Source organism: Montipora capricornis, chromosome 13 (genome assembly GCF_036669925.1).
Source record: "Montipora capricornis isolate CH-2021 chromosome 13, ASM3666992v2, whole genome shotgun sequence".
Classification (NCBI taxonomy): Eukaryota; Metazoa; Cnidaria; class Anthozoa; order Scleractinia; family Acroporidae; genus Montipora; species Montipora capricornis.
The window spans coordinates 36424942-36439941 of NC_090895.1; the positions used below are offsets into that span (position 1 = coordinate 36424942).

General features: G+C 38.7%; 2 protein-coding genes across 2 annotated transcripts in view; both read right to left on the reverse strand.

The window, feature by feature from the left end:
- Positions 1–107: 107 nt before the first annotated feature.
- On the reverse strand, positions 108–5725 carry LOC138028375 (RNA-binding protein 42-like). The gene is made up of 4 exons (XM_068875893.1): positions 5551–5725; positions 3631–4241; positions 1906–2100; positions 108–1079 (listed from the first exon to the last, which is right to left on the reverse strand). Exons 1-4 carry the CDS (start codon positions 5604–5606, stop codon positions 967–969), a joined length of 975 nt encoding a protein of 324 aa, XP_068731994.1. The 5' UTR covers positions 5607–5725; the 3' UTR covers positions 108–966.
- A 4141-nt stretch (positions 5726–9866) lies between these two features.
- Positions 9867–15000, reverse strand: part of LOC138029254 (rRNA 2'-O-methyltransferase fibrillarin-like) — a 7401-nt gene continuing 2267 nt past the window's right edge. Inside the window, exons 4-10 of the mRNA XM_068876968.1 lie at positions 13833–13901; positions 13515–13609; positions 12557–12733; positions 11555–11687; positions 11085–11197; positions 10720–10865; positions 9867–9974 (exon numbers count right to left, since the gene is read on the reverse strand). Coding sequence (XP_068733069.1) covers positions 9947–9974; positions 10720–10865; positions 11085–11197; positions 11555–11687; positions 12557–12733; positions 13515–13609; positions 13833–13901 — 761 coding nt within the window. The 3' untranslated portion in view covers positions 9867–9946. The remainder of the gene's footprint in view (positions 9975–10719; positions 10866–11084; positions 11198–11554; positions 11688–12556; positions 12734–13514; positions 13610–13832; positions 13902–15000) is intronic.

A 15000-nucleotide genomic window follows, 5' to 3' on the forward strand; every position in this document is an offset into this window, starting at 1 on the left:
TTTAATAATTATATTAGTCTAACCACATAAATAACAAGGAAATGCAATGAGGGCTGTCATAAAAAAAAGTAAGAAACAGAAGTCCATGAGAAAAAGAGACTTTGAAATGTCGGTCCATGTTTATTACTAGAGTAAGACTTCAAAGGAATCAATTCCTAAAGGGTTGTGGCCAGAATGGATACTCCAAAATAAGGTGAGATGCTTAGTTTTGTGTATATAAAGTACTTAACGATCTTAATAAAGTTTTATTAAGGGGGGCGTTCGATTGACCGTATTCCGGAATAGGAATACGTGGAATAGAAGATAGAAGTCCTTCGTTTTTACGGATATTCACATTAAAATTGTCAAACTTCCACTAAAATGCTATTTTAAACATATCTTCATTATCCTCGTTGCTTCAAAGCGCCAAAAATACAGTTTTAAATCATCACTCCAAGCATTCTTATTCCGGAATAGGGTCAATCGAACGCACCCTATTAAAGTTTAAAAGAATCTGTGACAAAAGAGTATCACAAAACAAAATGAATGAAAGCTAACCATTTCAAGTCAGCGTTTAACCCTAATCACTAGAGATCAGTTCCTAACCCAGCAGTTATTCTCTGTGTAAACGGAGTGTAGTTTCTTTGCCAAAGCGGGTTGTCAGGTATTGCCAAGTAACCAAATGTTGAACCTATGCATGTGTCACAAAGTGTCTCACCTTATTTTGGAGTATCCATTCTCGTCATAAACATTCCAAAAGTTTTGCTGGTTATTTACAGTTCCTCCTAAAGAAGATAATTGTGCTGTCTCAGGTCGTGTAGCACAAGGCTCTTATAAACATTGAAGGATACATCACTTGAGAACTGATGAATAGTAATTATGACCAAAAGGAAACACTTCCTTGTGGCCAGCTGCAAGTGTGACATTCACCAGTATTCAAGGAAGGAATTCCTATTTCCCTTCCATCACTTGGAACAGCAAGCATTGTTATCTGTATCCCAAGCGTTTCTTTTCCTTTTGCTTCTTCTTGGCAATTTCAATATTTCGATCTTTCCATGTGCTTTTTCTCAGTTTGATTGGTCGATTGCCAACATATTTGCCTAAAAAAAAAAAAGAGATTGCTCATTCTTTGAATAATTGAGGTCTAGTCCTCAATTAGAAACAAGTTAGTTTTCAGTACAAATGAAGGTGTTCATTGAAGATGCCTGATCAAAGAGTTGTTCTGGGGACTGCATTAATTCGGAACACATACTGAAAAAAGATCTCAATGTTCTCCTGTAAATACTGAATGATCCAGTTCACAGGTTAGTTGGTACCATCATACAAATTGCACACCTATGGCTCCCCATTGTAAAAACCCATACAGCTATTGGTTTTCAAGAAGTAGATAAAAATTAATATTACAGATACATTAAAATTTGATGTCAGTCAATACACCAAATTGGCTCACGTTTTGTTTCAGGTATTTCCTTATCATTTAACTGTGAATGCTACATTCTAATGCAAATGCAATACACAAAGAATCTTAACCGCGAGAGATTTGAAATGAGGTAGCTGATTTGGTCCGTGTCAGAGGTTATGGGATAAATCCCTTTTATTAATACAAAATCACTGTCAATATGATTAGTATATCTACAGAACAGCCTGCCAGTAAGCTTCTTCTTCCTCCCTTATGGGCGAGAGAGATTGCTCACTATACTGCCAGCAGTCTCTCTTTTGCTCTAAATCATTGAAACAAACATTTCAAAACGGCTGAAACTGCAGGTCACAAATACTGCGGGCATTTAAACCAATGCCTGCAGTATTTGCGACCCACAGTTTCAGCCACTAAAAGTTCAACCTACACATTTGTTTCAACAATTCTAGAGCAAAAGAGCGACTGCTTGCAGTCTAATTGCTCACAGGCGATCTACACGATGGACTCACCATTCATTTCTCGCATGGCTTTTGCAAAATCACTTGGATCTTTGAAACTTAGAAAACCATAGCCCTTGCTTTTGTTGCTCTTCTTGTCCCGCACAACTTTAGCTCTCAGCAGAGAGGGATACTTTGCAAATGTTCTTGTCAGAATTTCATCCGTAACTTCATTGCCTAGGTCACCACAAAATACTCTGAAGTCATCTGAAAGAAAAATCAGCATTTTAGCCTGAAACAGTGTTGTTCATCAAACAAGGTTGAGTCATTGGAAGAATGCTTAGCACTAAAGAGAAGCGAGTGAAAACCATGAAAATCTACAAATTTTAGCCACACTTGACCAGGGATAAATGCCAGCACTTCTCTAAACAACTCGATTCAGAGCAGGAAATGATTCTTTTTTTTTCCTCAATTAAGTTAATAATAACAATAATAATAATAATAATAATAATAATAATAATAATAAAGGTTCTTAGAGTGCATTTAAAAAATCTCAATGCACATACAAGGAGAAAAAAAAATCATAAACTGGTGTCAATAATCAATTAATACAAGTATTTACAAATAAAAAAGGTCTCAGCCTGTTAACAGATTTTATGTTCTCAGGAAGGGAGTTCCAGAATTTCGGCACAGCGTGAGCAAAAGAGCGTTCACCATAAAGAACAGTTCTTGGGCGAGAAGGTGGTTCCAGGAGAGAGAGCGACCTGAGGAATGAAGATTCCGAGCAGGAACACGAACATTTACAAGGACGTAATGTAATACGGGGCACAACCATGAAGTGATTTCCAGACAAGGAGAATTATCTTAAACAGTATTTGCACTTCCACAGGTAGCCAGTGAATCACAATGAAAATGCTTGTCAATGGTTAAAGTGTAATTCTCATGTCGTCACCACTTATTGTTAATATGCCAACCAGAACCTAATTGGCTGTTGAAACAATGACTTCTTTTGTTCCATGGTTGACAATTTAAATATCAAAAGAAATGTGATGTCAATATTTGTAAACAAGAAATACCGCTACAAGCTATAATATAAATTTTATTACATAGAGGATATTACATGGTCACATGGAGATACAACATTTCTCTTTGAGTGTCGAAAAATATTTCAGAAGTGAGCACAGAGCACAAGTGAAATATTTTTCAACATGAGAAGAGAAATTTCGTATCTCCAAGCGGCCATGTAATATTCTATTTATTATACAAACACCAATGAAATAAATCATTTCACAAAAGGCATAGAAAGGTGTGATTTTCATATGTAACCATATGTGAAAGTAACATGTTATCTTCACATATGAAGATATCATGTTTTTGCATGAAAGCTCACTTGGTATTTCATTGGTGCTTGTATAATAAAATGGTTTTTGTAACAGTGAGACAGTATAAAAAGGTTCTTTATTTAATTAAAATAACAATGAGCGATATATTTGCCAACAAATTTAAGTTGCCCAGAAATTTAGACTTGTTAAACACAGGATCAGACTTAAGTTTGTACTTATAACCATAAATATTGGGATTCTAAAGCCTTTTGGCCTTCATTGACATTTACTGGTAGTTTAGGAATCAGGCAGAGAATTTCCAACCTCAAGTTTACTAGTACTGAATAAGCAAAAAAGTAATTCCCACAAAGCAATGCCAGGACTCTGGGCTACCCTCAAGCCACTGACATCACATTAAAATTCCTCAAAAAGGGCAATAAGACACACAGATGGAATGATCACAAAATATATTTACCCTGTTCCCATTCAGATAGCGAGTTATCTTCCCACACGGTGTCTCCAGCAACTCTTATAAACTTTTTTTCTTTCTTCTTTTTCTCTTTGACCTCTGCTGCAGCTGCTGCTCCTTGTGTATACGTTGATTCCCATTCCCTTTGCTCCTCAGCTGTTATTACTGGGACTGACGCTGGAACTGTTCCAGCCACAGGCATCCCAGGTAATCCCATAGGCATTGGCACTGGTACCATAGGCATACCCCCAGGAGCCACTGGAAGGGCCTGGTTATGGACCATCTGAGGCACCATTTGAGGGATTCCAGGCGGAAGGTTCATATTTGATGGTATTGGGGGAGGAGGTAACTGATTTGGAGGGACACGAACAGGATGTTGCATTTGGACCTGCATGGGCGGAGGAACCCGATTTAAAGGTCCTTGAGCAAGTGGAGGTCGTAGATTATGAGCTGCACGGTTTTGAGACTGTAACAAAGGTCTTGGCGTGAAATGGTTTCCCATATGTTCCTGAACAGTGGGTTTTGGTGCATTTTCAATTGCTTTGGAAGCCATATGAAAAGTATTTGTTGCTATCACTGGTCTTGCAAGGGGGTGTTCTGCTATTTCTTGTTCAAATCTGAAAAAATACAATTAAAAATATTTTTATTCCATGATTGCACATTGGATATGAGATGGTAAATAGCCAATGAAGAGCGTAGCACTGAGTTGGCTATAACCAGTCTCATATCCAACAAGCACAAATGGAATACAGTCGAACCTCGATTATCCGGACTTTTTCTCTGGTCCCAATTTTGTCATGAATATTTATTAGTCATGATCAAGATCCGTAGCCATATTCTTTTTAAAACTACAGAGTTGAAGAGTTAAGTAAAGGTGAGTTTGTTTCGCTTTCAAAAAGCAAAATAAAGCAGCGCTCGCACATGTCGTAACTAATGCAGAACTTTCGAATGAGTTCTGATTGGCTTAGAGTTGCTTTGTTGCTAAGTGAAATTTCACGCTCTATTGGCTCGTTCAGCAAACAAGCTATACTACGTCACAAATGTTTATTCATCATCATGTCCTTGAAGCGTAAGCGATCTGTTCTGTCGACAAAAGATAAACAGGCTATAATTTTGCGATTAGAGAAAGAAGAAAACGGAACCAATTTGTCAGCTGAATATGGTATTAGTAAACGGCAGATATTGGATATCCTCAAGAGCAAGGAAAAGATCATGACGTTTGCCGACACCTGTACAGGTCTTCACAACAGTCAGCGAAGGTGTAGACCATATTGTTTTTCAAACGATTTGCAAATGTTTTGTTTCACGATTAAATGTCGCTTTCTTAATGTAATCAGTTTTTGTTCCTCATTAATATTCATATTCTCAATTATCCGGACCCTCGATTATCCGGACTATTTCCTCTAGTCCCAACGAGTCCCGATAGTCGAGGTTCGACTGTAATAATGTTGTTTCATGAAATTTTCATAAAATTCTGAATGCTTGGACACTTTGAAATTAAACCCAAATTTAATTTTTTAGCTTGGCACCAAATGATGCAATCACTTTCCATATTAGGTCATATGGTGCAAGAGATATTGACCAAGATAGGGTAAACCAATCAGAAAGATCCCTGGTCGAAAATTTAACAATACCTTACATCTCAAGTGATAGACTATGTGTGTTTTTTTTTGCATCACTTACCGTAGTAATATATTGTATTGTATTGTCATTGTATTGTAAAACAAGTGATAGACACCTTCCTAGAAGTCATTACGCGTCAAATGAAAACAGGGAAAACTAATTATTGAAAATAAAAGACATATTTCCAAAAAACAAGTATTTTATAGGCCCATACAAGTTAAGAGAACTTTTGGCAAAACTACATACAAGGGCCACGCATTATCGTCAACAGCAGAACGAACTATGCAAGTGAACGGCCTTTACCGTGACATTTCAGCTTCCAGCTCATTTCGCCGGCTCTGTTCCTCGGTATCAGCCATTTTACAACTCTTTGGATCGTTCTATTTATATAAATGTAGCAAAATTAAAGGAAGAAATCCGCTCGCAGATTTATGGTGGAGTCGGTATATACTCCATGGGAGAATGCCATGTGAAGTCAAACATTGGGCTTTGTAACCAAGCTATATAATAACCTCAATCCCAGACTTCACTCAATATGGGAATACATAAAGAGCACTTCATGGGACGTTGACATGGAATATGCTCTCCAGTTGCACAAAATGTGACTTAAAATTAAGGTGGGGAAAATGGAGTTATACTCGGTGAAAAACCAGTGAAACTTTGGTTTATTAGCTCGTGAAAGAGTCAAGGGGTTAAGTGTGAAGTGTCAGGCAAGAGGACCAAGAGGAGACAGCTTTACATGACTTACTCTCGACCACTTGTTGCACAACAATTTTTGTAGGAATGAAACATGTTACCCTTTTTATCAAGATTTTTAGTTTTTGTTTGCAATAATGCTAGCATAACTCTTGTGTTTTAAATGCCAACATTATTTGCCAAATAAAGAAATATTCCTTTCATGGAAACACATAAGCCTGACAAATTGACCTGCTCCCAACTGAGTAGCCTCCCACGCAGACGTCCTTGGGGAGGAAATGCGTGACGAAACCCTAAGGACGTCTGCATGAGAGGCTACCAACTGAGTGGCTTCATAGCCCATGGGCTTCTGCTTCCGATTATTAGCCAAGGTTCCTCCCAACTGGGTGGTCTTAAAAGCCGGAATCCGGAATCCGGAATCCGGAATCACAGGTCATTGTTTTACCAATACAGAGAGTAAAAACTCCTAAACATTCATAAAAGCTAACCTTAGGCCTAACAACGTTTGTTTAGGCCTAATTGGGAATGTTTAGGAGTTTTTACTCTCTGTATTGGTAAAACAATGACCTGTGATTCCGGATTCCGGCTTTTAGGACAACCCCTCCCAACCCACCACAGGGTCCCAGCCTATTATAGCGGTCACGAAAGGTACAAAATGTTCACAGAAAACTGTCAGATGAAATTGGTAAGGAAGATAAAAATCCTGGGGGGGGGGGGGGGGGAATTCCCATATAAAAAGGGGAGGGATGCTTGTCGGAAGTTTTAAATTAACCCCTAAAGGAGACCAATCTGATTGTGGCCCAGGCTTTTTTTGACCCCTAAAAAAAATACAGTGACTTTTAATACTGGCATGGCAAAGACATTATCATGTAATACTTTCACCTCCGTGAAGAAATATAAAAGTGGAAATATACACAGTTATATTTTTTCATGTGCAACCCTAAAGGAGACCTTCACGGCTACATATGACTAAGTGAGACCACAAGCATCCCTCCCCTGGTTTTGTATGGGACATCCCCTGCCGGGATAAAAATAACCAGACCTTACATCCCAAGGGGGGGGGGGGAAGTACTCCCTTGTAAGGGATTAATGGGGACGTGCGGCCAGCCAGGGTATGTTTTTCGGGATTTTTGTCTTGAACGGGGTATCGAATTTATCATTTTTTGTCTAAATCAGGGTATCGATTTATCAAATTTTGTCTTAAACTGGGTTAAATGTCTTAAACAGGGTATCAAAAATCGGAATTCTGTCTTAAACAGAGTAGGAAAATCAGAGATATTTGTCTTAAACAGGGTCAGGGTATGAGGGGCCGTGCCGCACCTCACCACCCAGGGATATATCAAGTCCCCCCCCCACCCCCTCCCGGGCCTTACATACTGCATAAGAAATGTGCATTTTAACCTAGATTTCGTTTCCAGGTCCACCCTCACCTAAATCTTCTTAAAATGCACCTTGGAGACTCAGTGTCAACAAGCTGGAAAACAACAGGGCCCAGTTCCTCAAAAGCCAATTAACGCTAATCCCAGATTAAAAATAAACCAAGCAGTTCAATTCTCTACTCCCAAATGCTGTTCAACGCAGATTTTCCGCAGAACTTTACATGAGAAGACGTCAATCTTGAAAAACAAAAATAAGCAAAAGAAACTTTCACCAAAAAGTTGAAAACGTGAAACAAACGTCTACGCTAATCCTCGGCTTTCGAGGAACTGGGCCCAGGTTGTCATTTTGCTCAAATCACTACAAGCAAAATGCCACAACAATCATTACTTCTTAGCTTCCAGGTCTGGTCAGAGCACCTTCATTCCAGTTCTTATCAAGGTTAACTAAGAGTTACATTATGTTCATAGACTACAGAGGAGAATTGAATAATGGAGTTGAGAGGGTCAGTGAAGTAGCTCTTCACATTACTAATAAATAAACAATAAACAAACACAAATTAAACTTGTGTTCAGTTATTTTGGACTACCCATCAATAGTATCCCACATTCTACAAAGAGACAGGTCTGACCATCTCTGACGATAACCCAACAACAGATGGGAGCTGACCACAACAACAGTGAACCTTCAAGATATCCTGTGGCACCACTCTTTCGAATGAGAATGCTTGTTTTTATTGTAACAAAAAATGTATTATTCTTTAAAACCCATTGACTCCTGGGAGTGAGACTTGCATATAATATATTTTACTCTGTCTAATACAAGACGAGTAGACTTGTCAATGGGAGGGGAGTGTTTATGGGTCAATGGGTTAACAACCTCTAAATCCACTCAAAAATGGTCCCCTTTGAATTAAAACTTAAGGGGGGGTGGGGTGGCTCTTAACTACCAAACCATTGCTATGGACCCCTTCAAATAGTGACTGTCATTTCTCGAATTCCTTTAACTCTACATTCATCCTTTTTGCAATTAGTGTGGTCTATTTAACGTTCCTTTGTCTGGTTTGACTCACAACCATATTTGGTAAATCACCTGACCAAAACAGTAAATGCCTAAAAACTCAGTGAGTTAACAATGCTTTTCACAAATTTTTAATGCAACAGTATGAGAACATTCTAACACAAAATCTGTAGCATGGATTTTAAAAAATAGTAATTATGCCTTTCCATCCCCTATAAATTATAAGCACAACCTAAAAAATGCTGCCTTGCCTGAGCTATGTTTACCGGGCAAGTTCCCATAGCCACATTTATTTAAAAATACAATTCAAACAAATCCTTTATACAAAGTTTGGCCCAGTAAAGGTGAGGGCACTGAAAACGCCATAAATGCAATCTAATTATACATAAAAAGGAGTGGCTGGGACAAGGGGAGGAAGAGGGATGCAAAATAAGCACGTCTTTAACCACCGGTAAGATGAAATGAAGTGACGCTCATGTGAAAGCCTGGTCACACAGTAAGCACAATTATGCTCAGGGGGTATTGAGCACAATCCCAATAAGTGCCACCCCAAGTCCCAGGCTCCCAAAGAAATAAAAGTACACAATGGGATGAAGAAGCATAAAAATACTATTTCCAAGCAAATATTTCCTTTCTTAAAAAAAAACTATAACATCATAAGGCCCTCCTTTGATACACTTTTCAAAACATTAGTTCCATTTTATGTCCAAATAAAAATTCCATGCTACAGTTTACGAAAAATGATGGGATGGTTCCCATCTGGTGAAAAAACTGGCACGGCAGAGGACTAGGACTAGTTGTGCATGCACCTTCTGATTGAAGTGATGCCAGATTCCATTGAAAATATTACTTCATAGAATTATCAATGCAACCTTTTTTGAAGGGCTCTTCGACTAAAAAGCTTTCTTAGCTGCAGTTGTCTTTGTGTAGTTAACCCTTTAACTCCCAATAGTGCCACTTATAGATTTTACTCTGTCTAATGCCAGACGATTTTACTCATCAATGGGGAACCCCACGGGGCTGAAAGGGTTAACAACAGCTGGATTCACTCAAAAACTATGTCCCCATTAACAACAGCTAGATTCACTCAAAAACTATGTCCCCATTAACCCTTTAACTCCCAATAGTGCCACTTATAGATTTTACTCTGTCTAACGCCAGACGATTTTACTCGTCAATGGGGAACCCCACGGGGCTGAAAGGGTTAACAACAGCTGGATTCACTCAAAAACTATGTCCCCATTAACCCTTTAACTCCCAATAGTGCCACTTATAGATTTTACTGTGTCTAACGCCAGACGATTTTACTCGTCAATGGGGAACCCCACAGGGCTGAAAGGGTTAACAACAGCTGGATTCACTCAAAAACTATGTCCCCATTAACCCTTTAACTCCCAATAGTGCCACTTATAGATTTTACTCTGTCTAACGCCAGACGATTTTACTCGTCAATGGGGAACCCCACGGGGCTGAAAGGGTTAAGTGCCACCCCCCTTACCCAGTTGATAAAACAATAACTCTCTGTCTGGAAGTGACTTGTTGATTTTTTTATTTAAAACAAATTAATGATAAGTTACAATAAAATCTTAACAAAGGAAACCTAATGCTACTGCTTATCTTTCTTCGGAGGAGGTCTGAAAGTAACAAAGATGAATAACATCAGCATCAACAATATATTTAATACAACTAAACAACTGTACATAATTATAACCTCCAGAGGCTATTTAAAGTATGATGATGAAATTTCTAGTGCATACACAAGTGGGATGGTGGATACATTCAGCAAAAAATAGCCACACAAATTGTACACACAGCTTCTGTTTCACACTTTAAAACAGTAATGAAAACAGTGAAACGTAAGAACAATAAGATGGGGGAAAGGAATAATAAAATCCAAAGGATTGTATCATGGAAATTTGCCCCAACCAGTCTTGATATCCTTCCTTCTATCAGTAACACTACGATTGACAACATACTTGCTTTTAGAAAATACGTCTCATGATACATACACCACAGAAAACTTGTTCAAAATCATGCTTAAAACTAAAAATGACCAGTTTGCAAAGCAAAAACCTATTCTGCATTTTTAGGAAAAATGCCTCTCAGACTATCGATTCTATGCTGCTGCTCAAAATGACAGCAATCTCACCTTGAAGTTTGAAGCACTGATGCAATTATTGATTCGATGTATTTCCAACTTCTTCAATAACTCAGAAACTCATCTTTTTAGTAATTAATTTCACACCAATGATAACTCCAAAGGGGGATGAGAGAAAATATATGTAGCTGCTGCTGGTTCATGTTGTGATTGCCTAACCAAAAGTTAATCCTGTAATATTGTAATGAATGTTCTAGTAGCATTATCCAGTTTTTATTTACCTGTATATCCCAACAACTACAGCATGGTCTCTTTCATAAGGCTCTAGTGTTAACTGTTCCTGTGGTTTCATTTTTTCTGCTTGCATCTTTTTCACTTCTCCAGCGAATACTGCAGCAGGTTCTGCTGTCGAATCAATGCAATTTGCCTAAAAGAAGAAGAACAAGCCACATAAAACCATTTACTGTATTCAGGAACTGTCCTTCAATGAAAAGCCACTTGGGTGTACTGATAACATACAAACGTAAAAAGGTTTCAAAACCTCAAGAACCAACCATGGGACAAGTTATAAACAAGCACCCATCCAACGAACAAACATTTTTTTGTGGGAAGTCAATTTAACATGTTTCAAACTAAGTAATCCTACCTTTATTGATATGACAAAGTGTCCTCCATTTTTCAGGAAACTGTGTGCATTTATGGCAACGATACGAGCCTGGTCAGGCTGAGCTACATCAGCAAAAATCGTATCCACCATTCCTAAAGACAAAGCATTATTCCATGTAAGACATGGACCTCAGGTCAAAAACCTACGTGTAACACAGCTGGAGGGCAGACTTGAGAAATCTAAGTGAGTTAGGTGAGTACTCTTATTAAAACCTGGCTGAAACACTTTCAGAGAAGAGAAAGACAAAAAAACCTTTTGTTAATGGTCTGTCTGTCACCAGGATGACAGCTAACAGACAGCCAGTCTTCTGGTAAATGCCATGAGGGGAGTTGCAACGGCTTGCCTACAACAGGTATCAAAACTCTTCTTTCTGCTGGAAATTTGCCATGTATTTTGAAAATACATACAACCCTTCAATTGTCTAAGCAAACAGCACCAAGTTCACTCACCTACAAGCATTCTGTATTTGTGAGGATGTCTTGCATCTTCAATTATTGGTATGACATTTGTTCTCTTTTTTGCTACATTAATAAGATCACGCCCAGATCTGTGAGAAAACTCCACTGCATACACAAGCCCATCCTAGAATAATATACATTATAGATATTAATCAGACTAAAAACCGTCACTCTTTCCTTCCTCACAGATTTTCCTCTGTCTATTAGCACACAAATATACTTGTCAGTTGGAAATCCCCAGGAGGGCTAAGCGGCTAAAGTAAATACATGTAAGTTATCACCATTCATTTCAGGAACCAACATGATCACTGATCACTGTGAAAGAACGTTAAGTGCATTTCTACAATACAAAAAGAAGGCAACTAAGCTTAACAATAGGTAATACCATTGACTGGTATATTATGTAACCCAGTACCAAACAAACACCTACTGGTTTTAAAAATGCTATTTTAATAACAAGTCGAATCCCTACTTACTAGTTCAATCCCATTAATTTTGTACATGCAATTTGTGACTGGTTTAACCCATTGACCAGTAAAATCATCTGGCATTAGACAGAGTAAAATACTATGTCTGGCCGGTTTAAGCCGGTTTGTGTGTCAAAGGGTTAATAGGGACAGTTTTTCAGTGAGTGACTAATGCAGTTCCAAAGCTCCACAAAACTTCATTTGAGGTAATTTGCCTTACGTGCAGCTTGCAATTTAGATAAAGCAGCGACTTCCTGTTAAGCCTCTGAATGTTGTGTTTATTGCAAACACGACATTGGAAGTGACTATGCTGGATCATTTACCGAGATTTGTTGATTGATTATGGCAATGTAGCAAGTTGCAAATACGTTTGCTTCACATCAATAGTAACAAGAAAACCTCCATTTGCAAATTGCATTTTTTGTTGGCAACGGGAACGAGTGAAAAGCCACCAAGCGGACATATCCACAAGCTTTAAGTTGCCTTGGAGTTTGCGTTAACTCATGGTAAAGGAAGTGTCTCTTACCGGACCAACTATGTCTGAAACATGGGATACTGTGGTTCCTGATGCAGCACCAAGATACAATACTTTGGACCCCGGTGGCATGTGAATCTTATCTATTCCACCTAGGATAGCTGCTGCAAGCTTTGAACGGAATGGATTCCATACTCTGTATTCAATCTTCTCTCCTTCAACAGCACCCTAAAAGCAAACAACAAACTAAGTCAACAATCTCCAACCTTTATATGCTTAGCTTGTGGGAAGAGAGTCTCTGTTAAAAATCCACTGACGAACAAATTAATGCAGTGCACCATTAGATTCAAGGAATCAACTGTTTTAGGCTGTTTCATGTTATATTTTCATGTGAATAAACCAGAAGGAGTTGAAACAATATTCTCTCTTACAAAAATCCTGACCTGGTGTTCAGCCATAAATAGGTTTTTCGCATTCCTTTCTATTTATTGTTTGGTTTTGGTTGCTCTTTTAAATGGGAAATTGAAAGAAAAGCACATTGGGTTGAGTAACCAAGTTAAATCAGATAAGAAAAAGAAAATCACAGGAAACAACTGTTGATGTTTTGTGAGCTTTTCTTAAGCCTAATGTGGGCTCCAGTTTCCCTTGTCTCTTAATCTGCCAACTTGCCAAGACGTTAGGGTCTGGTATTCTGCTACTCCCAAGAACATTACCTATTTAAAATGGTTGAAGGGGCTCTGTTAACTTTAACTGCTTCAACCTGAGCAGAAATGGATATTACTGATCCCAATACGTCATAACCTAATGATTTACTTGTAAATGATCAGAAATGAAGGATACTAGCGCCCTGGAAAGGATACTTATGGTAACTGAAACATAAAAGGCATTGTTCCTAAGATAAAAATATTGGGAAGCTGTAGTTCAGTGGTTCAGTAATCAACAAAAATTAAAACCTACTAAAGAAAAGCTCATGGGAATATGCTGATAACCAAAATGGCTAAAATCTTACTTCAATTGAAACTCTTTTTTCTCCATACACAGAATCTCCTGGGACTATATTCTTTGTTACCAATGCATCTTCCTTTCCTCGGGCAATGAACACCCCTGCAAAAAAACCAAGATGTCAGCAAACTCAAGACATCAAAACTGTCAGGCTCAAAACCAAATTCCCATATTCCTAACCCCCAGAGGAGCTCCACAATTAGAACTTGCTTTCTCCCTCTGTTCTCAAACATTTTGAAGTCTTACTGGATGAAAAAATGCAATGTCCCAAAAGCTTAGTAATTCAGACAAGCATGATAATAAGATGATTTTAATTTTAACTTGCCTTCATGTCTATGTGGCTCAATAACAACTTTTGCTCCACCTTTGAACCCACCACGTCCACCTCCACCTCCTGAAAGAGCAAACATTATTAATCACAGATACACACACAAAACATGAAACAAACAATACAATTGTACTGATTGCCCTTCATTGCAAAATCCCACCTTGCCAAAGTGGATTCCTCCACTTGCCTGGGGTTATTGATAGTAAAAACTATTTTGTTTTGTGTGCATTGGAGAGGGAAACAAGAGTACCTGGATAAAAAGCCCTTAAAATTAACGTTGAGATTGTCTGAAACTCAGCACATGTATACTTGCAGAGGTGATAGACATGGAGAATGACTTCCACCCAATCATCTACTTTATATCTAATAAAAAAACTCGTGTGCACCATAACAATATTTAAACCAGAAAAGGTTAGAATGTTGATGCTCAAAAAAGAAAAAGATTTGATGCCTGCCTCCAACTTGTTGGCACAAGTAATCGACCATCAAACTACACTGTACCATGCAAGTTCAGTTCTATTTGGACTGGACCAACCACTCAGGGTCTTACAGTTACTGAGGAAAAAAAAGCTGACTTACTCAGCGGACTACAAAACAACAGGCCCATCTCAGGCCACTTTTCTCTCATGTTAAAGAACCTTCATACTGTTCAAAAAGAGTAGGGACACAGGAGTCATGCTTTGTCACTCTTTCCAAATTCAGGTCGCCCAAATTTCAAAAAGATTACAACAGATGCAATTTGCTTCTCAATATAGAAATTCCACAATAACTACTGTGAGGTAGTCAGGGTGGTTTAGTGGTCATCAACCGTGCCTCCCACCTCTGTGAACCGGGTTCAACTCTGGCCTTGGGTCGTATGTGGGCTGAGTTTCAGTCGATCTCAATCTGACTCCGAGGGTTTTTCTCCCGGTACTCCCAGCCTATTTCATCAGGCTGTGGTGCTGTGCCCCGAGGTCATACATGGGTCGTGGTCAGGGGCCGAGCGCCTAGCCGGCAGCACAGCTCCTTCGGTCCGACCTCGTTGAGCTGCGCCCTTCATAATTCAGTCTCCGACTGCCAGAAAGGGCGATTAGCAGATCAGATATTCGATTCGATTCGTGAAGCCCTCCACAGTGAAAATAATGAAATAAAGCCCACATAACTGTCTAATGTTTATTTATTTTTG